General features: G+C 41.4%; 1 protein-coding gene across 1 annotated transcript in view; it reads left to right on the forward strand.

The window, feature by feature from the left end:
* SCN8A (sodium voltage-gated channel alpha subunit 8) overlaps window positions 1-27,116 on the forward strand; it is a 359,538-nt gene that overhangs the window by 126,156 nt on the left and 206,266 nt on the right. Inside the window, exon 10 of the mRNA XM_030194998.1 lies at window positions 11,917-12,123. Coding sequence (XP_030050858.1) covers window positions 11,917-12,123 — 207 coding nt within the window. The remainder of the gene's footprint in view (window positions 1-11,916; window positions 12,124-27,116) is intronic.

The following is a 27,116-nucleotide window of genomic DNA, read 5'->3' on the forward strand; positions in this document are numbered from 1 at the left end:
ATAGCAAAACATTATCCCACAAACAAACTGCACGACCAACACAAAAAAGCTCTAATAAATCCAAATCGACATACAAACGACAACTAATAAAGGTTCCCACTTTCACCATTATGGAAGATCCATACCTTACAATTCAAATAGGTTACATCAATGCCAGATTAACAGTAAACAAAACAGAAATGTTAAAGATTGGATCACATCGGAAACCTTAGATTTACTCTTCATCAGCGAAACTTGGATCCATGACCAAAAAGATCCCATAATACTGGACCTCGGGATGGGAGAGGTTCCGAGGGATTAGAGAACGGCGGATGTGGTCCCTCTTCACAAAAGTGGTGATAGGGAAGAAGCTGGAAACTACAGGCCGGTAAGCCTCACTTCGGTTATTGGAAAAGTAATGGAAGCGATGCTGAAGGAAAGGATAGTGAATTTCCTGGAAGCCAATAAGTTGCAAGATCCGAGACAACATGGTTTTACCAGAGGGAAATCGTGCCAAATGAATCTCATTGAATTCTTTGATTGGGTAACTGGAGAATTGAATCATCGACATGCTATAGACGTAATCTACTTAGATTTCAGCAAAGCTTTTGACACGGTTCCCCACAGGAGGCTCTTAAATAAACTCGATGGGCTGAGGATAGGTCCCGAAGTGGTGAACTGGATTAGGAACTGGTTGACGGACAGACGACAGAGGGTGGTGGTAAATGGAGTTCGCTCGGAGGAGGGAAAGGTGAGTAGTGGAGTGCCTCAGGGATCGGTCATGGGGCCGATTCTATTCAATATTTTTGTGAGTGACATTGCCAAAGAGTTAGAAGGTAAAGTTTGCCTATTTGCGGATGATACTAAGATCTGTAACAGAGTGGACACCCGGGAGGGAGTGGAAAGCATGAAAAAGGATCTGAGGAAGCTAGAAGAATGGTCTAAGGTTTGGCAATTAAAATTCAATGCGAAGAAATGCAAAGTGATGCACTTAGGGAGTAGAAACCCAAGAGAGACATGTGTTAGGCGGTGAGAGTCTGATAGGTACTGAGGGGGAGAGAGATCTTGGTGTGATAGTATCTGAGGATCTGAAGGCGACGAAACAGTGTGACAAGGCGGTGGCCGTAGCGAGAAGGTTGCTAGGCTGTATAGAGAGAGGTGTGATCAGCAGAAGAAAGGAAGTGTTGATGCCCCTGTACAAGTCATTGGTGAGGCCCCACCTGGAGTATTGTGTTCAGTTTTGGAGGCCGTACCTTGCGAAGGATGTTAAAAAAATGGAAGCGGTGCATAGAAAAGCTACGGGATTTGCGTTCCAAGACGTATGAGGAGAGACTTGCTGACATGAACATGTATACCCTGGAGGAAAGGAGGAACAGGGGTGATATGATACAGACGTTCAAATATTTGAAAGGTATTAATCCACAAACAAATCTTTTCTGGAGATGGGAAGGCGGTAGAACGAGAGGACATGAAATGAGATTGAAGGGGGGCAGACTCAGGAAAGATGTCAGGAAGTATTTTTTCACGGAGAGGGTGGTGGATGCTTGGAATGCCCTCCCACGGGAGGTGGTGGAGATGAAAACGGTAATGGAATTCAAACATGCGTGGGATATGCATAAAGGAATCCTGTGCAGAAGGAATGGATCCTCAGAAGCTTAGCCGAAATTGGGTGGCAGAGCAGGTGGGGGGAAGAGGGGTTGGTGGTTGGGAGGCGAGGATAGTGGAGGGCAGACTTATATGGTCTGTGCTAGACCCGGTGATGGGAGGCGGGACTGGTGGTTGGGAGGCGGGAAGTACTGCTGGGCAGACTTGTACGGTCTGTGCCCTGAATAAGGCAGGTACAAATCAAGGTAAGGTATACACATATGAGTTTGTCTTGTTGGGCAGACTGGATGGACTGTGCAGGTCTTTTTCTGCCGTCATCTACTATGTTACTATGTTACTATGACCTTTGCCATCCGGGATACAACATTACACACTGGACCAGAATAGGTAAAAGAGGCGGAGGCATTGCCATAATCTACAGATCCCATCTCACTTTGGAAACCACTGCTGAATCAATCACACCTCAACTAGAAATCGCCTCAATCAGATTGCAACATAAAAGTGTAGCCGGAAATCTTAATTGCATCCTATTCTACAGACCGCCAGGCACTTGGAGAGAAGCATATATAACCCTAATGAATTTCATATTGGTCACTTCTACATCTAACTCAAACATACTAGTCATTGGGGACATAAACCTTCATTTAGAAGACCCAAACTCAACTGTTGTCCAAGATTGTAAGGAATTCTTCCAAATATGGGATTTCGAATGGCCACATCCGAATGCCACCCACATAAAAGGCCACACACTTGACCTGCTAACCCATAAATTCACATCAGACCAAATCATTAAAGTCATTGACCACAAATGGATGGAAATTCCATGGTCAGATCACTTCAAATTAAATCTGACCCTACATTGGCTGAAGAATGGGCATCTCAAAGCTGATGAAAAGAAATCTTACCAAACCAAAGGTAAAGTGGACACAACTGCATTTTGGCAATAAATTTACGACAACAATTGGTCTATTCCATCTGATTCCATCAACTATCTTGCAGATTGGGAATCGAAATGTATCACCGTTCTAAATGAATTAGCTCCTTTATGGAAAAAAAAACATTCACAAACCAAACAGGACCCCATGGTTCAACGAAAATGTGAAACAATTAAAATCTAGAACCAGACAACTCGAACGAGCCTGGAGAAAAAAAAAAAACGATCAAAATCTAAACGCTTGGAAAGAATCACATAGAAAATACAAATATGAAATCAAAAAATCCAAACAGAACTACTATATTGAACAACTAGGTTCTGATTACAAAGACATGAAAAAGTTATACAAGCTACTGGATAAATTACTAGTCACAAAACCAGTGTCCTCAACAAAATCAGGAATCCCAACAGCAGATGATCCTGCTAACTACTTCAAAGGCAAAATTGTCGATCTACGCAAAAATATGTCACAGGACTACACCAACCTTGATACCTTCCTTAATGAGCTAGTCCCATGCTCAGAAGAATACCCAGCTGACAAGTTTCGCCCAGATCACACAAGAAACAATAGCACTAGCAACCAATAAGATCTCTACAGCCTACTGTCAATTGGACACCTGCCCCAATTATCTAATGAACCCCTCCCCCCCCCGCTTGATTCATCACTGAACTTACGTCCCACCTCAACTTCTTGTTCCAGCATGGCATATTCCCCAAAGACAAAGGTAATATACTACTCACACCATTACTAAAAGACACCAAAAAGAAAACTAACGGTATCACCAACTACCGACCTGTGGCATCCATTCCACTTACAACCAAACTGATGAAAAGCATTGTAGCTAAACAACTTACTGAATACATCGACAATTTCTCAATCCTTCATGAATCACAGTCGGGTTTCAGATCTCTCCACAGTACAGAAACCGTCCTGGTAACTGTCCTAGCCAAGTTCAAAAAGGAAATCGCATTAGGTAAAAACATACTCCTCTTGCAATTTGACTTGTCAAGCGCATTCGATATGGTTGAGCACTATATACTATTAAGAACACTCGACAAGATAGGCATAGGAGGGAATATACTCAAATGGATCAAGGGTTTCCTAACCACGAGATCTTATCAAGTAAAAGCAAACTCAAACATATCACCATCATGGAGTATCGATTGTGGAGTACCCCAGGGTTCATCTCTCTCACCCATATTATTTAATCTGATGATAAACCCCCTTGCTCATGCCCTATACAAGCATAATCTTAATCCTTTTCTGTATCCGGATGATGTCACCATTTACATACCGTTCAACTCTAATCCAACAGAAATCACTGTTGCAATAAAGACTAGTTTAACTTTAGTGTCCAATGTTCCCATAATAAGCCATATGGGAACAGATTGATGGGCACATTGGACACTAAAGGGTTAAGCTTAATGGATGCCTGGGCATTGGCATTCAAACTCAACAAGGAAAAAAACTCACTGCCTTATTCTCTCTTCTCACCACAAAACAAACCTCCCTTCATCCATAAAAACCCCGGAACATACTCTCCCAATATTGGACAAACTGAAGATCCTTGGTATTACTATTGACACCAACCTAACCATAGAGAGCCAAGCCTCTGCCACCACGAAGAAAATGTTCCATGCAATGTGGAAAATCAAACGGATCAAACAATTCTTCCCAAGGGAAACTTTCCGTAACATAATTCAAACAATGGTACTATCACATGTTGACTACTGTAACACCGTATATGCGGGATGCAAAGAACAGAGCTTAAGGAAACTCCAGACAGCGCAGAACAAGGCAGCTAGACTCATTTTCTGAAAGACAAGATTCGAAAGTGCTAAACCCCTACGCGAAATACTGCACTGCCTACCAATCAAGGAACGAATAGCCTTCAAAATTTGCACTCTGGTCCACAAAATAATCCATGGTCTGGCCCCAACCTACATGACTGAAATTATTGACTTACCAACTAGAAACATCATCGAATCATCAAGAACGTTTCTAAACCTGCATTACCCAAACTGTAAAGGACTAAAATACAAATCAACATATGCATCCAGCTTTTCCTACATTTGCACCCAGCTATGGAACGCTTTACCTAGAAACATTAGAACTGTGAACACCCATCTAAAATTTCGAAAAGACCTCAAGACTCACCTTTTCCGGAAAGCCTACCCAACAGACCCGAACTAATTCATGAACAATGCATCACATCTTTCGATCTAAGAAATGAACAACGCCCCTTCCACATAATCCTATTACTTCAAACTGTACGAATTTTACCACTCCAGTTATAATTAAGTGTACTTCTACCCTTATCCTACTCTGGAGACTTTTCAGCCTCATTGGGATTACTTCTCTCTATATGCTACTATATATTCGTCCCAGAGTTGTATTCTCTTTTCCGGAACCTTATCAACTTCCTTGCACCTACTGTTACTCTATTTTCCACTCTGTATATATTCCCGGAGTTGGTACTCTCCTCTCCGGAACCTGTAAGCCACATTGAGCCTACTGCTATGCGGGAAAATGTGGGATACAAATGTAATAAATAAATATTCACTAAGCCTATGCCATATGATTATTTCTTTCATTCTGTCAAAAAAATATAGATGATATATAGAGCACGGGGAAATAAGAATGGAATTTTTAGAACACAGTTAACCAGTCAACAGGAAGATTCCTTGCATCTGAAGACCTTCAGTACAATCTTCTGCATAAAACTGTGAGAAGTCACCTCTCTGTCCTGGGTTCTGGGTTCCAACCATAGGTTTAAGAACTGGGGGTCACCAAGCCCAGCTAGTCACAGTGACGTCCTCTCTCCTCAGACATTCTGAGGCTCTTCTCTTCCAGTGCTTTCTATATACCTCCCTCCTTTCCAAAAACTGTCCTCTTTCCTGCTAAGAATAGCTACTCATTTTACTTCTCTGATTATCCTTGGCAAGTTAATTTGCATGCAGAAGATCCTCACAGAAACCATGACAAAGACCTTTTATTCCAAATAGTGGCACTAGGTTTCTTCCAGCATGTCTCCTTCCCCACCTACACAGTAGAACCTTCATTTGATATAATTTTTTCACCAACAAATTCCCTACCATGTCCCCATAATATCTCTTCTACTCAGGTCCTAGGTCATTTCTTAATTAAAATTTCCCTCACCAGTAGAACAACTAAAACCTAACTTTTGTCAGGAAGTATTTTTTCACGGAGAGGGTGGTGGATGCTTGGAATGCCCTCCCGCGGGAGGTGGTGGCAATGAAAACAGTAACGGAATTCAAACATGCATGGCATGTGCATAAAGGAATCCTATGCAGAAGGAATGGATCCTCAGAAGCTTAGCTACAATTGGGTGGCAGAGCAGGTGGGGGGAAGAGGGGTTGGTGGTTGGGAGGCGAGGATAGGGGAGGGCAGACTTTTATACGGTCTGTGCCAGAGCCGGTGATGGAAGGCGGGACAGGTGGTTGGGAGGCAGGAAAAACTGCTGGGCAGACTTATACGGTCTGTGCCCTGAGAAAGACAGGTACAAATCAAGGTAAGGTATACACATGAGTTTATCTTGGGCAGACTGGATGGACCGTGCAGGTCTTTTTCTGCCGTCATCTACTATGTTACTATGTTACTATGTAGATCCCTTTCAGGCTTATTTTCGAAAGAGAAGGGCGCCCATCTTTTGACACGACTTGGGAGATGGTCGTCCTTCTCCCAGGGTCGCCCAAATCAGTATAATCGAAAGCCAATTTTGGGCGTCCTCAACTGCTTTCCGTTGCGGGGACGACCAAAGTTCATGGGGGCATGTCAGAAGCACAGCGAAGGTGTGCTTAACACATGGGCATCCTCGGCCGATAATGGAAAAAAGAAGGGCATCTCTGATGAACACTTGGCCGACTTTACTTGGTCCTTTTTTTTTTTATGACCAAGCCACAAAAATGTGCCCTAAATGACCAGATGACCACTGGAGGGAATCGGGGATGACCTCCCCTTACTCCCCTAGTGGTCATTAACCCCCCACCCTAAACATTTTTTAAAAATATATTTCCAGCCTCTATGCCAGCCTCAAATATCATACCCAGCTCCATGACAGCAGTATGCAGGTCCCAGGAGCAGTTTTAGTGGGCACTGCAGTGCACTTCAGGCAGGCGGACCCAGGCCCATCCCCCCCACCTGTTATACTTGTGGTGGTAAATGTGAGCCCTCCAAAACCCACCACAAACCCACTGTACCCACATCTAGGTGCCCCCCTTCATCCCTAAGGGCTATTGTAGTGGTGTACAGTTGTGGGGAGTGGGGTTTGGGGGGCTGAGCACACAAGGTAAGGGAGCTATGCACCTGGGAGCTTTTTCTGAAGTCCACTGCAGTGCTCCCTAGGGTGCCCGGTTGGTGTCCTGGCATGTGAGGGGGACCAGTGTACTACGAATGTTGGCTCCTCCCATGACCAAATGGCTTGGATTTGGTCATTTCTGAGATGGGCGTCCTCGGTTTCCATTATGTCCGAAAATTGGGGACGACCATCTCTAAGGTCGACCTAAATGTTGAGATTTGGGCATCCCCGATCGTATTATTGAAACGAAAGATAGCCGCCTATCTTGTTTCGATAATACGAATTTCCTTGCCCCTTCACGCCCCTGCAAGGACATCCTTGGGAAAACTTGGGCGCCTCGTTCAATTATGCCCCTCCACATTTCACTTGTCTTTAGTGCAAGACTTGGCGGCCCCTGGAGACCTCTGGGGCGGCTCCCGTCATCACTCTGTATTTTCTTCACTGTTCTCTGCCTCTGTTTCCTAGCTTGTGACAGAAAGCAGGAGGTGAATAAGGGGAATGGGCTGCAAGCTTGAAGGACAAGGCATTTCTTAATAGAAGAAGAGAGTGCTCGGAAATGCCTACCTCCTTGAGGGGATACCCCCAGTGAAAAGTTTAAAAATGGGCTTGAAGGGATGGATGTTATTGTCACTTGCTAGTAAGCAGTGTCGCGACCCCATGTGGGAAAATATTTTGCGGCTGTCCTTCAGCTCATTTGGATTCAAAGTGGCCCCACTTAAAAATTAGTGAAGACCACTGCCTTATGTTAATCCAAAACAGTGAAAAAAGTGGGAACAATTCTTAACCCGAAAAATCAAATAATATACTTAAAGGTAAGTAGATAGAAATGGGGCAAATATTACCCTGATGTGAAAAACAAAATTTTAATTTATTTATTGCTTACTAATAATGTCTGAAGTGACACAAAATCTAAGAGGAGAGACATCAACATAATGAAGTCAAATCAGGTCATAGGACCTCTCATAACGCAAAGTTATTCCAGATCCTGACCTCACTGACTAAATTCAATCATTTGTCCCATCCTCAAAAAACTATAACACACAGCTATTTCAAACCATATACATAATATTTTCAGAAACAAATAAACTTAAGTAGAAGGAACCACTTATCTGCTATTGCAGAAACCAGTGCTGAAACTGTTCCACTGCTGGTTTCTGCAATAGCAGATAAGTGGTTGCTTCTACTTAAGTTTATTTGTTTCTGAAAATATTATGTATATGGTTTGAAATAGCTGTGTGTTATAGTTTTTTTGAGGATGGGACAAATGAATGAATTTAGTCAGTGAGGTCAGGATCTGGAATAACTTTGTGTTATGAGAGGGAAAGGGGGTCGGATTTGATATACCACCTTTCAGTGGTTACAATCAAAGTGGTTTACATATTATATACAGGTACTTTATTTTGTACCTGGTGCAATGGGAAGGTTACGTGACTTGCCCAGAGTCACAAGGAGCTACAGTGGGAATCAAACCCAGTTCCCCAGGTTCTCAGGCCACTGCACTAACCATTAGACTTATTTGTTTTTGAAAATATTGTTTTTGCAGTTTGAAATGCCTATTTATAGAAATAGTTGTGGTGGTAGTTTTTGTGAGGGTAGGACAAATGTTTGAATTTAGTCAGTGAGGTCGGGCTCTGGAATAGCTTTGCATTATAAGAGGTCCTATGACCTGATTTGACTTGCTGTGCTGATATCCCTTCTTTTAGATTTTGTTACTTGAGACATTATTAATAAACAAGAAATAAATTAAAATTTTGTTTGTTGTTCACAAATGTTTGCTCCATTTTTACCTACATACCTTTAAATATTTACGTTAATCCAACCCATACTTGAGGGATGAATCTCTCTGGTCTGTGTTTCTTGAAACAGAAAGTTGGAAGAGCTGAAAGGCTCTGATGCAAAGCCAGTAATTTCCATCATCTTAGGCATTATAGATCCATGCAAAAGGAATATTGCACAAAAAAAAAAAAACCAACAACAACAAAAAAACGTTTTCCAAACTGATCTCAACTAAAAAAAAAACTCTAACATTTTCATGACTGTTATTCAGTACATTGTTTCTAGCAAAAAAGGTGCCAGTACTCAAATGCTAGGCCACCCTTCAGGGGTGGGGTGATCACTGAGGGGACTCACCCCACAATAGCCAGGTCCCCTGCAACCAGTCACAGAATCTATGAAAAGGCAGAATTGGTGTGTAGAGGCTGAGCTTTTTCATTAAAACTTGGGGTCCATGGGTCAATTTTAGCAGACAATGGAAAAGGTGCCAGTACTCAGTACCCCCACGTACCGCCTCAAAAAAAGCCCTGCTGTTATTAGAGTTGCCTCATTCAGCGTCTCTTCAGTTGTCTTCAGATTTCCTTGTCTCTTTCTTTTTTCAGTAGAAAGGTTAATTCCTTTAGGAGCTCCCTTCTCCTCCACATTTCTTCTCCTCTTTGAGGACTCCACCTCAACCACTCTTTCTCATACTTGATCAGTCTTCAGTATGGCCAGTGAATTCTTGTCTAAAATTATTTCCTCCATGAAAACCATCTAAGATTTTACTGAATATTTTCTTCTCTCCTTATTTATTTATTTATAAAACTTATACCCCTCTTAAACCTAAGCGGCTAACAACAACAACAACAACAACAACATAACATACATAATAATAAAGACAAAATATACAAACAACAATTACTTCATTATCCCACACAACCCTCCCCCCCCCCCCCCCCCCCCCATGAATAAGAACTAATAACCGCTGGGCTCTGACTGCATCACATTAAAAGGCCTGAATAAAGAAATAAGTTTTCAAGAGCTTCTTGAAGTGTCTTAAGTTCTCACAAAGCGCAAATAGCCAGACAAAGCGTTCTACAAAACTGGACCTACAACTGGAAAGGCTGCAGCCCTCATAAGATATACTTCTGGATTCTATATAGGTTGCCTAGAGATCTGCACCAAAATCGGCGCTGATTATGTTTCAACGTGTGCACCTTAACTAGCTTAACAAGCTAATGAGCGCTGATAATAGCACTTAAGCAATAATGAGCAATAATTGGTACTAATTAAAATTTAGGTGCACAACCCGCTAAGCGTATTCTGTAACAAAGTGCACCAAACTTCTAACGCTCACAGGCAAAAAGGGGTGTGTTATGGGCAGGGAAATGGGTGTTAAGTGAGCATTCCAAAACTTACGCATGTATTTATAGGATATGGCCTAGTTTGCGTAAATCTGCGCACTGGGATTTATGCCACATTTTCGTTGGTATAAATGGATGCATGTAGATTTAGGCGCTGAGATATCAACTAAGTTATTCTATAATCATAGAATATGTGTAGTCGGCACTGATTTCAGTGCTGATTTTTTAGGCGCCATATATAGAATCTCCTCCATAATGTGTAGATATTAACAAATCAGTTGCTAACCTATCAGATACAAATAATTTGATCACAGAATGGAAATACCATGGAACATTCCCATAAACAGTCTGATGAAGCAAAAATAAGATTTTAACTGAATCCTAAATCTCACAGGCAACCATGAGCTAGTCTGGGTCTAAAGGGCTCCTCTCCAGTGGTGTGCTGGTAAATTTTTAACAACAGGCTCTCTCCCCGGTCCACCTCTGCGCCCCCCCCCCTGTCTACCTCTGCGCCCCCCCCCCAAATTGCAGAGCTGGCTATACCCATGGAGAGAGCCGGGTGGAGGGGTCATGCATTACTCTCTCTGGGAATTTTTTTTTTTTTTTAAATGCTTCCAGGTTCCACTCTAATTCAAATTTAATGTGGGATAAAATGCCATAAATAAGTCAATAAATAGAAACTCTGAACATTGAGAACTTGATTCCTTTAACATGATGTCTGTTTTAGAAGCCCATTACCAGGAGAAAAAAAATCTCTGCAGGGTTAAATGTCATAAATAACTAAATAAATAAATAAATAGATATATAGATAGAAACTCTGAATGCTGAGCACCTGATCCTTATAATGACATCTGTTTTAATGGCCCTTTACCAGGAGAAAAAAGATCTCTGCACAAATATAATACATGCTAGGGTGTCCCTATAACCAGCCCCTCTAAATGACACACTCAATATGATTGATAACAAATTACTACTCTATCTATGAAAAGTTATTCCATTACTATACTTCCTCTGACCTCTGTGTACACCTGTATGCTGCCAAAGCTGGCATGTTTGAAAATATAAGAGAGCTTGAATTAAAATGCTACCAACAATAAAGAATGACAACCTAGATGCAGCAGCTCATAAGTTTGCTTGATTTTGTTTTCAGTTTAAGGGCGCAGGAAGGGGAAACAGAGTAACTTAAATAGCTTCAACTTTTTTTTTTTTATCTTCATGCTGTCCTCGTTCAAACCCAGCATCATCTCCCTCCTGCTGCTCCTCTGCCTACCTCTCTCTCAGCTTCCATTCCCTCTGGCCATTGTTCAAGTAATTTCCAGCAGCTGTAACACGAGACACTGCCTGATCCACCCCCAGCCTGTCTCTGCCCAGTGAAATTGAATGTACAGCCCCGCTGATGCAACTTGCTGTGGGTGGGATCTAGCAGAGAAAAGGCTCCGGGTTGGTCAGGCAGTGGTGAGGGGGGGATGATGATCCTAAGGGACAACATGACCAGGTTTGCTGGGAGCCTATGGGAGGGTGGGGGCTTGGGGAGGAGGGAGAGAGGAGGAGAAAAAAAAACAGATGCTTGTGTGCTTGCTGCCAGACTCCAACAACTGGCTTGCAAAAATCATTAAAAATTATCAAGGGGCTTGTGCGAGCCGGTGCGAGCCGGCTCCAGCACACCACTGCTCCTCTCCAACCTTTTCCTCCTCCACTCTCCCCCTCCTCTTTATCCTAATAATCTGTTTTTGTATCTTCTTTTCTTTTATATTTTATTTGTGCTTTGTAAACCATGTTGTTTTATCCTTGGTAAAGGCTGAAGGGTAGTGTATCAAATAATGAAATAAACTACACTAAACACCCTGGTGCCCAACCGCCATATTCAGTTGGTGCCAGATTCTCTTGTTTCAGTGTCACTAAAGCTCACTTAGCTACAGCGACTCTCTGCACTTGTTATAAACATGCATAATTATTTTTACAGACCTTGCGAGCAGCTGGAAAAACCTACATGATCTTCTTTGTCCTGGTTATCTTTGTGGGATCATTCTATCTGGTTAACCTGATCCTGGCTGTGGTAGCCATGGCTTATGAAGAGCAGAACCAGGCCACTCAGGAGGAAGCTGAGAGGAAGGAGGCAGAGTTCAAAGCCATGTTGGAACAGTTGAAGAAACAGCAAGAAGAGGCACAGGTCTGTCATGGACAAACAATATTCTGAAAGACCTTTATATGAAATATCACATACAATATACAGTAATGCGTAATATATTTATGTTCCACAAGTTATGTTTATGCGTCCTTCCTCAAACTGTACTTATTCCTTAAGTTTTTAAAGTTGTTTATGTTCAATTTTCAATGGAAGTAATGTGAGCATTTGGTCCATTGGATAGCAAATATTTTCTTAGCTTTGGAGGTAAAATATTATACTTTATTCCATTCCTTGTTGAACTACATATAGAAAGTAATTGTAGTCTTGGCTGGGAAGACACACAGGCACATATGTTTATAAAATAGGCTGTCCGAGGCTTGAATGGATAAGACTTGACGTTTATATGTGTATTTTACAATGTATGTTAGGTTTATTTAGGGATTCGCTATATCGCTTTTTGTGAAAGCCAGTTAAAGAAGTTTACATCTTTGCCAATCATAACAGAAGACGGGAACAATAGAATTAGGATAGACGGCAGAGACGGAAATCATTCAGCTGCAGCCCTGCTACTCTTTTTCACCATGAATATCCCAACTAACAATCCTCAAATGCCAATCCCACCCCTGCTCTGTCTATTGTTTGTCCCCAGGAATGCATACGTTTGTCACATAAAAAGGGGCGCTATTAGGGGGGGTAGGTAATTCTGTAACAGTGTGTGCATATACAGGCACCTAGAGGACATCTGATAGGCACATATTCCATAAAGGAAAGAAGGTGTCTAATCCTTTATAGAATACGAGCTTAACTGGGTCAATATGCACATATTTATTTATTTATTTATTTACAGCATTTATACCCCACAGTTTCCCACCCAGGGGTAGCAATGTGGCTTACAACAATCTACATATGTGCTTAGGCGTGAGAATTTACACCAGTCATAGGGTTGGTGTAAGTGGCTGCACTTAAGTGCTGGTGACATGCATGTAACTTATAATATTTTATAAGTTAAGCATGCAAATGTGGCCCAGAACCTGCCCACGTGTATGCCCACCTGTTAAATATGCACCATATAAGATACATGCATATTTACAGGATAGTGCACATGCATATATGGCACTTGTTCACATGTGTGTGCACATATCCACTTATATTCTGAACATGTACACACACCATTTGTGTGTGTATGTTTCAGAAATATTGCTTTCAGGGAGTGTGATAGAAACCTTAGCCACAGCCTTCTGCCATCTCAGTATTCTCTGGCAATACAACTGTGGTACAGTAGCCAGTATTCTCAGACAGAACTGAAACATTTCTCTATCTAAAGCAGTAAAGATCCTAGAGACAGCAAAAGAAAGCCAAGTGGTGTACAGCATTGTTGAAGAATGAACTGAACCGCCAGGACTCAGCTTTCCCTTTAACCTCTGCACATGTACCATTCAGGTGGTCTGAAGAAAGCCCAGCCATTGTCCTGAGACTTGATGTCATTGTAAGAGCAGTGCCTGCAAACTTGCCTGCCCTGGCAAGTCATGTGTCAGCACTGCTACTCTGGCCTACGCTTTACCCCACTCCATGCTTACTGCTGTATGCTGCGCTTGTAAGACAATAGCAGAGGGCAATCAAGACTACCAGTCCAGTCCTTCAGAGTCCTACCAGCACTAAAACAAGCTTGCCAATAGGCAGAAAGTTGTAGAACAATCATATATATGGCCAAAAACGGGTCCAGCTCTCTGTTGCATCAGGCACCAAACAATTTATGGTACACAGGTGTAGGTCGGAGGCCCACTGTATAGATATTGAACACATCACACACAAAATCAGAATTAAGGCTGACACATACCATGGCTCAATATTCAGTCACTGCAGTCAGCATTGTTTTTAAATGTCAGCCTCGACAGTGAAAAATAATATGGATATTCAGCACTATATCTAGATTGCAACTGACGTTGAATATCTGTGCAGTGCAGCCAGTGCCTGTGCTATCCAGAGAAGGCAGTATTCAAATTACTAGCTAGATTGCTAACTAGATAACGTTAGGACAGCAAATTTTCTGGCCTAGCTATATTTGGATATTTAGGGGCCCTTTAAGGTGCGCTGAAAAATGGCCTGCGGTAGTGTACACATGTGTTTGTGCGCAGAATCATTTTCCAGCACACCTGTAAAAAATGCCTTTTTAAAACTTTTGCTGGACATGGATGTGTGGCAAAATTAAAATTGCTGTGGGTCCATTTTAGGTCTGAGACCTTACTGCCAGCCATTGACCTAGCGGTAAGGTCTCAGGCAGTAACCGGGCGGTAATGGTCTACGTGCGTAAAATTCCAATTACTGCCTGATTACTGCCCGCGCGCCAGAAAACAAAAATATTTTCTGGTTCGCCTATCGGACGCGCGTCAAAAATGAAATTGCCATAAGGGCCATGCGGTAGCCGAGCGGTAACTCAAAATTGATGTGTGCTGGGCATGGGGTAGGGACTTACGTGGCTTAGTAAAAGGGCTTCTTAGAGAGGGGCCTGCACATCGCTGCTTTTCCAGATAACTATTGGCTTCCCCCTTGCCCTCCCCACATACCACCCTGGCACTCTGCAGATAGTGTACAGGCGGTCTAAAAGCATATTCAGTAGCACTGTCTGGATATTGTCACTGAATATCCATGACTAGCACGAGCTAAGCCATTTTTCCAGATAATGGTGGTCATTATGCAGATAAAAGGCTTTGAATAGTAATCTGATGGTTTTTTTATGGTTTATTTCAATTTCCTATACTGCCCCTTTCTGGGAGCATCACAGGGTGGTTCAAATTCAGTTACATATAATTAGAAATGAAATGCAGAAAGAAACTCCGATAACCATTTCAAGAAGTAACCAAAAATGCATGTTAAGGAAACAGGGGTGCACTGAAAAATGGCCTGCAGTAGTGTAGACTCGTGTTTTGGGCACGCGCAAAAAAATGCCTTTTTAAAATTTTTGCCAAAAATGGACGTGCGCAAAATGAAAATTGCCACGCGTCCATTTTGGGTCTGAGACCTTACCGCCAGCCATTGACCTAGCGGTAAAGTCTCATGCGGTAACCAGGTGGTAATGACCTGTGTGCGTCAAATGCCACTTGGCGCGTGCCCAATACACGCGTCCGAAAATAAAAATTATTTTTGGATGTGCGTATCGGACGCACGCCAAAAATGAAATTACCGCACAAGAGCCACATGGTAGCCGGGCAGTAACTCCATTGTGGCACGTTTTGGGCGCGTGTAATCACTTACGCGGCTTAGTAAAAGGGCCCCGCAATGTTGCTATGTTATATACATTGGTGTTTTGTCACACTAAAGATCTGGCTTACTTGTATTCCATCCTGAAGCTTCAGCAACCATTAGTGCCTCTATGCTCATACAGCTCATTAGAAGACATCACTAACCAGGAAAGTAGAAAGAGGGTAAAAGATTCAGCCTGCAAGAGACACAAATGAAACGGGCGCTAGCAAGGTTTTCCTCGGAGTGTGTATGTTTCAGAGAGTGTGTGTGAGAGTGAGTGTGAGAGAGAGAGTGTGTGCGAGTGTCTGTGTGTGTGACAGAGAGAGAGTGAGTCTGGGTGTGAGTGTGTGTGTGTGTGTGTGTGTGTGAGAGAGAGAGTGTGTGTCAGAATGAGAGTGTGTGTGTTTGAATGAGAGTGTGTGCGAGTGCGGATGTGAGACACAGTGAGTGTAAGAGAGAGAGTGTGTTTCACACAGATACACTGTGTGTGAGAGACTGTGTGAGACCGAGAGAGTGTGTGAGAGTGACTCAGTGACACGTGGAGGGGCATAATCGAACGCGAACACCTATCTCCATGGGCGTCTATGTCCGAAAATGGGTACGTGAAGAGGCGGGACAGACCGTATTTTCGAAAAAATGGATGTTTTCAGCTGGGCGTTTGTTTTTTTAGCGATAATGGAAACTAAAAACACCCAGCTCAAAAACGTCCTAATCCGAGCCATTTGGTCATGGGAGGGGCCACGATTCGTAGTACACTGGCCCCCCTGATATGCCAGGACGCCAACTGGGCACCCTAGAGGTCAATGCGGTGGACTTCAGAAACAGCTCCCACATGCATAGCTCCCTTACCACGGGTGCTGAGCACCCAACCCCCCTCCCTCAAAACCCACTACCCACAAATGTACAACACTACCATAGCTCTTAGAGGTGAAGGGGCACCTACATGTGGGTACAGTGGGTTTTGGAGACCTCCCATTTACCAGCACAAGTGTTACAGGTAGGGGGGGATGGGCCTAGGTCCACCTGGCTGAAGTGCACTGCGGTACCCACTAAAAGTGCTCCAGGGACCTCCATACATGCAGGCCTCTAGGACTTGTTGCTGCTATATAACATTGGCACACCAGTTGACACCTGAAGACTAATCTCTCCGAAAACGTCCTTTATTGGAATAAGCATGCTTACTCACAGTTAACTGCAGATCAGAGGTTGTGCCCCACTGGCAACGAGTCTCGCTGGTACTGAGATTAGCAGTAGGTTAGAGCTGGCAGAATGCTGTACAATGCCCTCTTTCAGCCACATTCAAGGTAAGAAGTAAGTTCTGTAACGTGGCTAACACGTGAAAGGGATCTAAAACTGGCTTACAAAAATGGCCACTACCTCATGGACTACCGGAAACAAAACAGGGCACACTCTGACCCAGTAAGCAGGGGGAAAAGCACCATGGGAGTAGAGCCTACCAACTACCAACATCTTGAGCATTTAACACAAGCTAGTGGAATCACAAAGCCCAATACCCTACACCCACATAACAGAAAAGGTGTCACACTCACCCGAGAGCCACATCAGAACCAGGGAAAGGCTGTCACAGGATAGAACACATTCTGCTGTCATAGAGGTGGGTACGGCATTTGAGGCTGGCATACAGGCTGGAAAAAAAGTATTTAAAGTGGGTTTTTTTTTGGTGGGAGGGGGTTAGTGACCACTGGGGGAGTCCAGGGAGGTCATCCCTGATTCCCTCCAGTGGTCATCTGGGCAGTTGGGGCACTTTTTTGGGACTTGTTCGTGAAAAAAAAGGGTCCAACAAAAGTGACCCAAAATCATGGTAAAAACGCAGTCAGCTTCAGTACGTTGGAGGTGGGTTTTATTATATAGGATCACTGTTATAAATAAATTTATCAATAATATAAGGAAAAATATAGAAAACGGATCTTCAGAGGTGACCTTCCACTTGAGCCATTGGCTTTGGAAGCAATGGAAACAATCCGAGATTTTTTATCTTTTGTATGTGGGTTTTTTTTTGTTTTCTGTATCAAAATATATAGAAACTTATTAATTTACACTTTAACAATATTTCTTCATCATGATAAGCGTTACTTATCTGAACTGTATAATGGGGTAGATGTGCCGACACGTGTTTTGCCCAGAGCTTTTTCAAGGCATCCCCCTTAATTTTCAAGCGGCATATGTCACGACCTGCTGCTCAGTGGAAGCAGTGCATGCAAATCAATCTCATGAACATTCATTGCAGATGTCCTCAAAATAAGGAGAAACTGAAAAAGAAAATCAGTCTAACTGCTCTGTTCTGTACTATTTGCAGTCTTTTTACCAGATATTTAGAACATCCCAGATACACAGTATTGCAATAGTATAAGTGCTTGTACTAATAAAGCAAAACCCTGCACTTCAGAATATTTACAGATTACCCTTAACTTCCTCAGAAGACAGAAGGAATTTTTAATTTATTTATTATTAATCTGGGATTCCATTGTAAATTGATTATCCATTTGGACTCCCAATATAAGAGCTGACAGATCAAAAGTGTAATTATTATTCCCGAAGGAATGTAATTTATCTTTAAAATTAAGCATAGTACTAGAAGATTGGAGAGTGACCAATGAAACGCTAATTTTTAAAAAGGGTTCCAGAGATGATCCAGAAAATTGCTTTTGCCCAGGGAATTAGAAAATGTACAGAGAAGGCCAACAAAAATGTTAAAGGGGATGGGACAATGTCCCTGGACAAAAATTTATGTCTAAAAGATGAGTATATATTTCTCTAAAAATTGAAAGAAGAATTTAAATTGGATAAAGTTTGCTATATAAAGGAAAAATACTAAGAGATAATAAATAATCACCATAATGACTGATGACAATGTGGGGGCATAAGTCTTGTCGATTAAGAAAGATACATATTGGTGAACTGCACTGCTGAGGTCAGAAGTGGAGCTGTTACTTGAGAAAGCATTATTGTGATTGAGCTGATTATATATGGATGTTTTCTCATAAATTGTGTTTGCCCGTAAGATTGGAGATACTTTCTAAGCATAAGAAGGTACAGTGTGTTAAAAAATGGATTAACATCTAACAGTTGTAGATTAAATTGTGGAGTTCCTCAGGGATCTCCACTGTCACCACATGTCTTTAATATCTAAATGAGTCAGCTGGGGGATTATTTACAATCACTGAATATATTTTCTTTGTCATATGTGGATGACAGTCGTATGCCCGGTACAGGAATCATTAGAATGTACTCTTTTGTTAATTAAAAAATATATAAAATTAGTGGAAGAGTGGTCAACTGCAAACTTTCTAAAACTAAATACTTAAAAAACCAAACTAGTATGGTTTGGAAATTATCACAAAGTTTCTACCAAAAGAATACAAATTTCTTCAGGTATATCTAGAGTTTAGGTGTAATCCTAGACTCAAAACTCACTTATAAATTCCAAATTAATGCCATTACAAGGAAGTTATTTTTCCATTTATATAAACTTCGAGCAATTAGATCATCATTGAGCCCACTAAGACTTTGTATTATTGTACAAGCAATCTTGATTCTTCTACTTGATTACTGTAACTCACTGTATCCTAATAATAATAAATAACAAATATATCATCTTCAACGTATGCAAAACATGGCAGCACATTTGATATTTGGTCTGGGAAAATTTAGCAAAGCCAGCCCTTTGCTGGAAAAGTTGCATTGGTTAAAAATTGAACTTAGTATCCAATTTAAGATACCTTGTCAGATACATAAATATATTTATGGCGCTAATGCAGCTATTATAGGAAAAATAATACCTCCCTTAGGTATAAGAGGGCAGTTGAGAAGTGCTGGAAACTTGACATTGGATATACCTTTTACAAGGGAAGTGAAGTTGGAAACTGTTTGGGAATGCTCATTTTCTTTTCAAGGTCCCAAAACATGGAATAGATTACCTTTGCCTATTAGAACAATCTCTAATTACAGTCTTTTTCATAAAGCTTTGAAAACATACTTATATTCTATGTAAAGTTTAGTTTGAAATTAGAATACAGAAGTGAATTGTAAATCATATCTATATGAGTTATTTGCTCTTCTTGTAAACCATTTTGAGAAGTATATGAAAACAAGTATAGAAGAACTAAATAGAATAGAATAGAATTCAAAGTTGTTACATTGCAAGAAGATTATGAAAAATTTGCAAGAGGGACCTTACAAAACTGGGAGACTGGGCATCTAAATGGCAGATGACATTTAACGTGAGCAAGTGCAAAGTGATGCATTTGGAAAAGAGGAATTCCAACTATAGCTAAGTGACTCAAGGTTCCGCATTAGGAATCACTATCCAGGAAAAGGCTATAGGTGTCATCGTTGATGATACATTGAAACCCTCTGCTCATTGTGCAGCGGCATCTAAGAAAGCAAATATAATGTTAGGAATTATTAGGGATGGAATGGAAAACAAAAATGAGAATGTTTTAATGCCTTTGTATCACTCCACGGTGTGACCACACCTCTCTTGTTACCACATATCAAAAAAGATATAGCAGAATCAGAAAATGTACAGAGAAGGGCAACGAAAAGGGGATGGGACGACTTCCCTATGAAGAAAGGTTAAAGCGTCTAGGGCTCTTCAGCTTGAAGAAGAGATGGCTGAGGGGAGATATGATAGAGATCTATAAAATACTGAGTGGAGTGGAATGGGTAGAGGTGATTCACTTGTTTACTCTTTCCAAAAATACTAGGACTAGGGGGCATGCAATGAAGCTTCTGAGTCATAAATTGAAAACCAGTGAAAATATTTCTTCACTCGATGTGTAATTAAACTCTGGAATTCATTGCTGGAGAATATGGTAAAAGCAGTTAACTTTGCAGGATTTAAAAACGGTTTGCATAATTTCTTAAAAGAAGAGTTCATGAGCCGTTATGAAGGTAGACTTGGGAACATCCACTGCTTATTTCTACGATAAGCAGCATAAAATCTGTTTTGCTGTTCTGGGATTTTGCCAGGTACTTATGACCTGGATTGGCCACTGTTGGAAACAGAATGCTGGGCTTGATGGACCTTCGGTCTGTCCCAGTATGGCAATGCTTATGTTCTTAAGGATAAGAGTAAATCCTTCCTAATGCCATCTTGCAGGCCTAGCCATAAAAAATGTGGTCTTATAAGTTGAAAATGAACAACAAGAAGCTACCCAATGCTCAACTGTATAAGCACAGCCTTAAAACTTTCAAATCTTCATTGTCATCAGTTGATAAAGGGTACAGAATACTAATATCATTGGCATAGATGTAACTTTTACCTGAAGTTTCTCCAATTCACTCCCTATATATTGCATTAAGATGTTGAACAATAGCGGTGAGAAGGGTGTACCCTGAGTGACACCACCTTTAGTTTCCTAGGTAGTGGATAACAATCTATCTTTTTTCACCTTATATGATCATTACGTCAAAAACCCATCTATCCACCTAAGAACATAAGCAGAGATGCCCTATTCTGCAGGGTCAATGTTAATATCTCATGGTCAACTATATCAAATGCACTTGATAGGCTAAATTGTATCAATTTAGAATTTTGACCAAGACTGGGTACTGACTTACCCTGAATGATTAAAGAGCATATTAGTTTCTGTGCTGAATCTTGGTCTAAACCCCAACTGAATTAGATGTAATAAATCAGTGTTCCATTAATCCATCAGCTTAATGATAACCCAACCCTCCATCACCTTTGTTAATAATGGTATGGAGGCCACCAGTCTATAACTGGTAACATCCTGCGCACTTGCTTTGTGGTTTTTAACTAGGGGAGTCAACACAATACCACCCTCTAGTCAATGGATATTACCTAGCTGTAATTCACTGTTTAACCAATTTGTTATTGCTTTAATAAAAATATAGTTTTTGTTTTGAAGTAATTTAACAGGGCAGGAGTGTAATGAACAGTATGATTTCACATGCTTAGGGTCCTTTTTACAAAGGCACGCTAGTGTTTTTAATGTGTGCTAAAAATTAGCATGCGCTAACCATGTAGACACCCATAGGAATATTATGAGCATCTACACGGTTAGTGCGTGTTAATAATGCTAGCGTGCCTTTGTAAACAGGGTCCTTAAGAAACTTCCTGCACTATTGTCAATGTAAATTTAGTCCAAAGACTGTCTACTGGAACATGTAAACTTGAAATATTAATTGCTGTTATTACTACTGGTGAAAAATTCTTACCTATTTCCAATCTCAGTTTTTCAACTTTTGATTTAAAATAGCAGGCCAAATCATTAGCCATAAGGGCAGTTGAATTTGTTTCTCTAGTTAGATCATTTACACTAGTGAGTTCATTAACTAAAGAAAATAATTTTTTTGCTATCAATAGGACCTGCACCTATGATATTATAAGAATTATGTTTCTTTGCTTCATTGAATTGAATCTTATATTTATGAATCATTCTTCAATTCAGTATAAGATCCTCATGATCTGACTTCCTCCAGAGTCTTTCCAGTTTTCAACATTCACGTTTTAATTCAAGTAGTTCTGAAAACCAGCAAACAGAGTCCTGTTTAATTCCTGATTTCTTTGTTAAAGGGGCTATATCATCTAAAATAGATCTCCTAACAACATTCCAGTTCTTAATCAGATCAATATCATGCATATCATTAGCTGATAAATCTTTCACCCATCCCAAAATTTCTTCTGGTCAATCTTACCTCTGGAGTAAAATCTCTGTTTTGGTCTGTTCTTCACTGGTTGATTACCTTCTTGCCACCGTATAGTAAAGACTAATAAATAATGGCCAGACCAAAGAACACTTTGCCATTGGTTGAGATGGAAAGATATTTGTCCAGAGAAATGATTAGAAAATGAAAGCATGTCAAGTTGGTGACCTTTTTCATGAGCGCAGGTTGGTTGCATAGCCCTATTGAATCCAAAAAGTGGGAAAAGATCTCTGACCTATAGATCAGCAATACTCTTGATGAAGATTTAAAGTTCATAGAATTATTAGGGACAAAATCATAGAAAATACAATTAGCTTCATTCCATTTTCCTAGCAGGCAATAGAACAAAAAGCAGCACAACTAAATTAGACTCATCTCAGATGTCAAAGGTCAATCTATCAAAGAAGAACTAATTGAATCTAATAGTCTGACTGTAAAAAAAAAGCTTTTATAACACACTGCAACTCCTCCCCCTCATTTGCCCAACCTAGGTACATGCAAACGTTTATAGCCATTTGGGCATAATTCTCTTAAGTTTGGGTCATATTAGTAACCAGCCAGGTTTCAGTGAAAAAAATGAAACCAGGCTGGTATTCCTCCAAAAACTCTAATAATAATGGTCTTGTTGTTAACTGTACTGCAATTAATATAAAAACATGGGATTGGAGTATATGATTGAGTACTCTGAGCAGTTGAGGCGGGAGGAATGAGGTGATCTACCTCCTAGATATTTTAATGTGCTGATTGGTGGTTATTCAAACAGGAATGTGCCAATTAGAAATGGCTGAGTTAATAGAAGATCAGCCCAACCCATTAGAAAATAAAGACAAGATTACATATACCGAACACCAATGCATTTTGTTAGAGAACCCTTCTTTGATAAAGTTAAGAACGTCTGATACAGAAAAAGCTGAAGTATCTTCTTGGTGAATATTAAAGTCTCCCAGAATGATAAGATGGAGATTCTAAAACACCCTGAGGGCCAGTCCTAGGGTCTCTGGTGCCCCCCTGCAGACTATCAGTTGGTGCCCCCCCACCCCGTCCTGTCTAGCATCTCCGCCCTCTTCTCCCCCCAACATCCCCCTTTTTCTTCCTGCTACCCTGCGTGGTTTGTCTTTTTTAATTTACCTCCGTCCCAGCGGCCGCGTCATTTCAAAGCCATGCCCGTCTCTAGCCTTCCCTCTCTTCGTGAGTTTGTTCCCTCAGAATCCCGCCCTCGAGGAAAGAGGAAATGATGTCAGAAGGCGGGACTCTGAGGGAACGAACTCATGAAGGGAGGGAAGGCTAGAGATGGGCAAGGCTTTGAAATGACTCGGGCGCTGGGACGGAGGTAAATAAAAGATTTAAACCCCCAAGGGCAGCGCGGTATGGCGGTGCAGCGGCACCCTTGAAGGCAGGCACCCCCCTGCAGTGCTTACCCCGCTTACCAGGTTTGACTGGCCCTGAACACCCTGTACTAAAAGGACTTGTAAATTTGAGATACTATATAAAGTAACAGAGGGAAGATGATTCCTTAGAAGAAACTACTACTACTACTTATCATTTCTATAGCGCTACAAGGATAGATTGTTATCCACTAACTGGGAAACTAAATTTGGTGTCACTCAAGTTGCGTAGCAAGGACATGATGGAAAAGTAGATTTAATGCTTCAAGATACGCCCTCAGGATGCACAGGAAGGAATACAAAAAGGAGTGTGTCCTGCTCCTCATGTGTGCTCTTTAGCCATGCGCCGCAGTAAGTAATAAAATATAAAGAGTTGTTCCTCTAGCATCACTTCCAGTTGGTGAGCTTGTGGGTAGGGCTTCTAATTGCCACATATATATGGCTCTAAACACAGGTAGGGGTCTGGACATCTAACAGCACAGTACAACAGTGAGAAATATACTGTAATTAGGGTGAAAAAATAGAAATACTGCTCACCCAGTTTTGCCCTAGATTCTGAGAACAAGTTGTTGGGGGGGGGGGGGGGGAGGAGAAGACAGAAAGCACTGGCCTCTCTCAGGTAGGGTTCCTACCCTTCTCCCTTTCCTGTTAACTTGAAGTCTGTGAATCAGCTGGGAGGTCTTATCTTACTAATCAGTGGAGGCACATGGAGCAGAGTGTATGTGGAAAGACCCCAGAGAAGAGAGAGTTCAGGCAGCAGGAGGACAGGACAGGCTGAATCCAGAAGCGATAGCTCTGGTAAGCACTGCAAAGAGTGTGAACAGTACTGGGCAGGTTTAAGGCATGTGTGTGGCTTCAGATAGTGCAGGGTAGGCTGAGCTTCAGGAGAGCTGTGTGACAGAGGCTGGCAGGATTGAGTGGCTGCTGGTAAGTTGAAGGGGCACTGCTTTGGAGAGAGCCCAGATTCAGGTAAAAAAAAAACTCAGGATACATTTAAAGGGTAGTCCTGGCATACTGTGTCTGCAGAAACTGTGCTGTGTTGTGTGGCTGGGGGTTGGAGGCAAACTGGACTTGGGAGTCTGGTGAAGTTCCTGGAACCAGAGAAGAAAGCCCAAATCCTGAAGAGGTAGTCTGCAATTTGAAATGCTTGCCCCACTGAGTGGCTGCAGTTTTGTGTGTGTATCTTTTTAAGGGGTTGTAATTTTAAGTACCTGTGTGTGAGAGGCCCAGATTAGAGTGCCTACATTGTGAAAGCCTGATCTGAGTTTCTGTGGGGGTGTCTTCCAGTTCAGCTGTGAACTTCCAAGAGAGACACGTGCAGCACAGAGGAAGCACAGTGGGTGGGTACAGATAGGAACTCCCCTCAATTATTTTTATTTGAAATCTAGTCAGGTATACACAGCTTTGCTGCCTAAGAAGACACTGACCTAGGTTAGGACACTCACCTACGGAAGAGAAAAATAGGCTTCTTTGTTAATTCTTTTTTTTTTGTATAATTAGGGTAGTAGGGAAGGAAGGCAGGAGGCAGGCAGGCAATAACCATACCAACTTGTTCAATGAGAAGATCATCCTTTATTCCAGCCAATACTGACCTGCAAAGGGACATAAAGATAGCTATATGACTCTGTCTATCTGAGCAAATACTTGGGATGTGCACATACAGTTAAAATTAATACATTTCAGATCTGAGTAATTATTCAGCAAAAAAAAATTCCATACTTACCTGACAAAATTCTTTATTTCAAATAAGGCATCAGGCAAGTTGAGTGTTGGACTAGAAATAGAAAAAGAACCTTCAGAGTATAGCATGTAGAAAGAATATAGTGTGCAAAATTGTTGAAAGTATAGATGATAACCTAAAGAGCTGCTTTTGTTGAATTCTCAGTGTTGAAATTGATCAGTGTGTGGTCTTAGAAAAAGTTGTTCCTCTGTGCAACTCTTAAAAGATAGAACAAACCTAATACTTCTTATTGAGTTACATTTGCAAAGTCTGGATACTATATATGCTTGAACTGAAATACATTGTCCTGAGAGTCAGCATTGTTAAAATTAACTCTTTATTTCATTATTTCAATAATAAATTGTATTTATTTATAACAATGTTTATTAACCACTCTATCCTATATTCTAGACGTATTACAAAGATAACATACAAAATACACTTAAAGAAAAACAATGTCTTCCATACAAAACAGTTAAAAACAAAGAATTAAAACTAGTAGTTTCTAATCAACTGGCATCGTCTATCAACAATTAACCTGAGAGAGAAAAATAAGCCTTAAGCAGTTTTCTAAATTGCAAATAGTTCTTAATTTTTCTTAATTCAATAGAAAACTCATTCCATAAGTGGGAACCTTCAATATAAAAAGTTTTAGATCTTGGGGTCCAGGGCCAGTCTTAGCGATTGCGGGGCCCTGTGCAAACCAGTTCAGTAGGGCCCACCCCTCCGTGCTCCCCTGTCTGCGCCTGCCACCATAAGCCATAATTTATCAGAGTTTAAAAGGAGGTTTAGAGCTCTCAGAACCCCACCTCACCCCATACCTTGATGTGCATCCACCACGTTTCAGTAGAGAGCAACAGACAGCAGCAGTAATTTTCATATCCCGTCAGCTGCCAGGCCCAGAGCCTCCTTGCTGCTGCATCCCGCCCTTGCAGAAGCAGGAAGAACCATCAAAAGAGGGCGGGACAGCAGCGAGAAGGCTCTGGGCCCGGCAGCTGATGGGATATGAAAATCACTGCCGCTGCTTGATGTTCTCTACTGAAATGTGGATTCATATTAAGGAATGGAGCGAGGAGGTGTTCCAAGACAGGAAGACAGACATGCCAGAGATGCAAGGCCCCTAGGAGCATGGGGCCCCGTGCGACCGCCCCTGTCACCTCTGCCTAAGACCGGCCCTGTTGGGGTCTGTTTACTAAGCCGCACTGGCGGCTTCCGCGTGGCATTGCCAACACAGCCCATTCAAAGTGATTGGACTGTGTTGGCACTAGCGCACAGCCAGTCGTGCTAGTGGCTTAGTAAACCCCAGAGCTACATCTCCCAATCTGACCTGTTTATAGGAAGGAACAGTCAATAACAGTTTATCAGCAGATCTAAGAGGTTGTGGTGGACAATAAATTCTTAACACCAAAGCTAAAGCGGTAGGGATCTCACCCTTTATAACTCTGCAAATGAGACTCAAAGCTTTAAACTGAACTCTCCACTTTACTGGTAGGCAATGTAAGTCACACAAAACCAGAGAAATATGATCAAACTTAGAAGCCCTTGAAATTAATCTAGCTGCTGCTTTCTGAGCTAACTGCAAAGATTTCAACAGATAAAGAGGTAGTCCCAAAAGTAACAAATTACAGTAATCAAATGGAGGCATCATAAGTGTCTGCACCACTGTCCAAAAATTCGTACTACAAAGTAGGTCCTTCAATCTGTGCAACATTTTCTACTTGGAAAAAAATCTTTTTCACTAAACTTTTAATGTAAGATTGAAATGATAAAGTTGAATCTAGATTGATCCCCAAATACTTGATCTCACATAAAATTTAAATAGTGTCTCCGCCCATCTTAAATTCAACAGGAAACTCCATTGAGGAAGAATAAGACAAAACCAAAACCTGAATTTTTGATACATTCGATTTCAGTCTATTAGCATTCGTCCAAGAAGTAATAAGGGAAAGGGACTTGATATACTGCCTTTCTGTGGTTTTTGCAACTACATTCAAAGC

This window comes from Microcaecilia unicolor, chromosome 3 (assembly GCF_901765095.1).
Source record: "Microcaecilia unicolor chromosome 3, aMicUni1.1, whole genome shotgun sequence".
Classification (NCBI taxonomy): domain Eukaryota; kingdom Metazoa; phylum Chordata; class Amphibia; order Gymnophiona; family Siphonopidae; genus Microcaecilia; species Microcaecilia unicolor.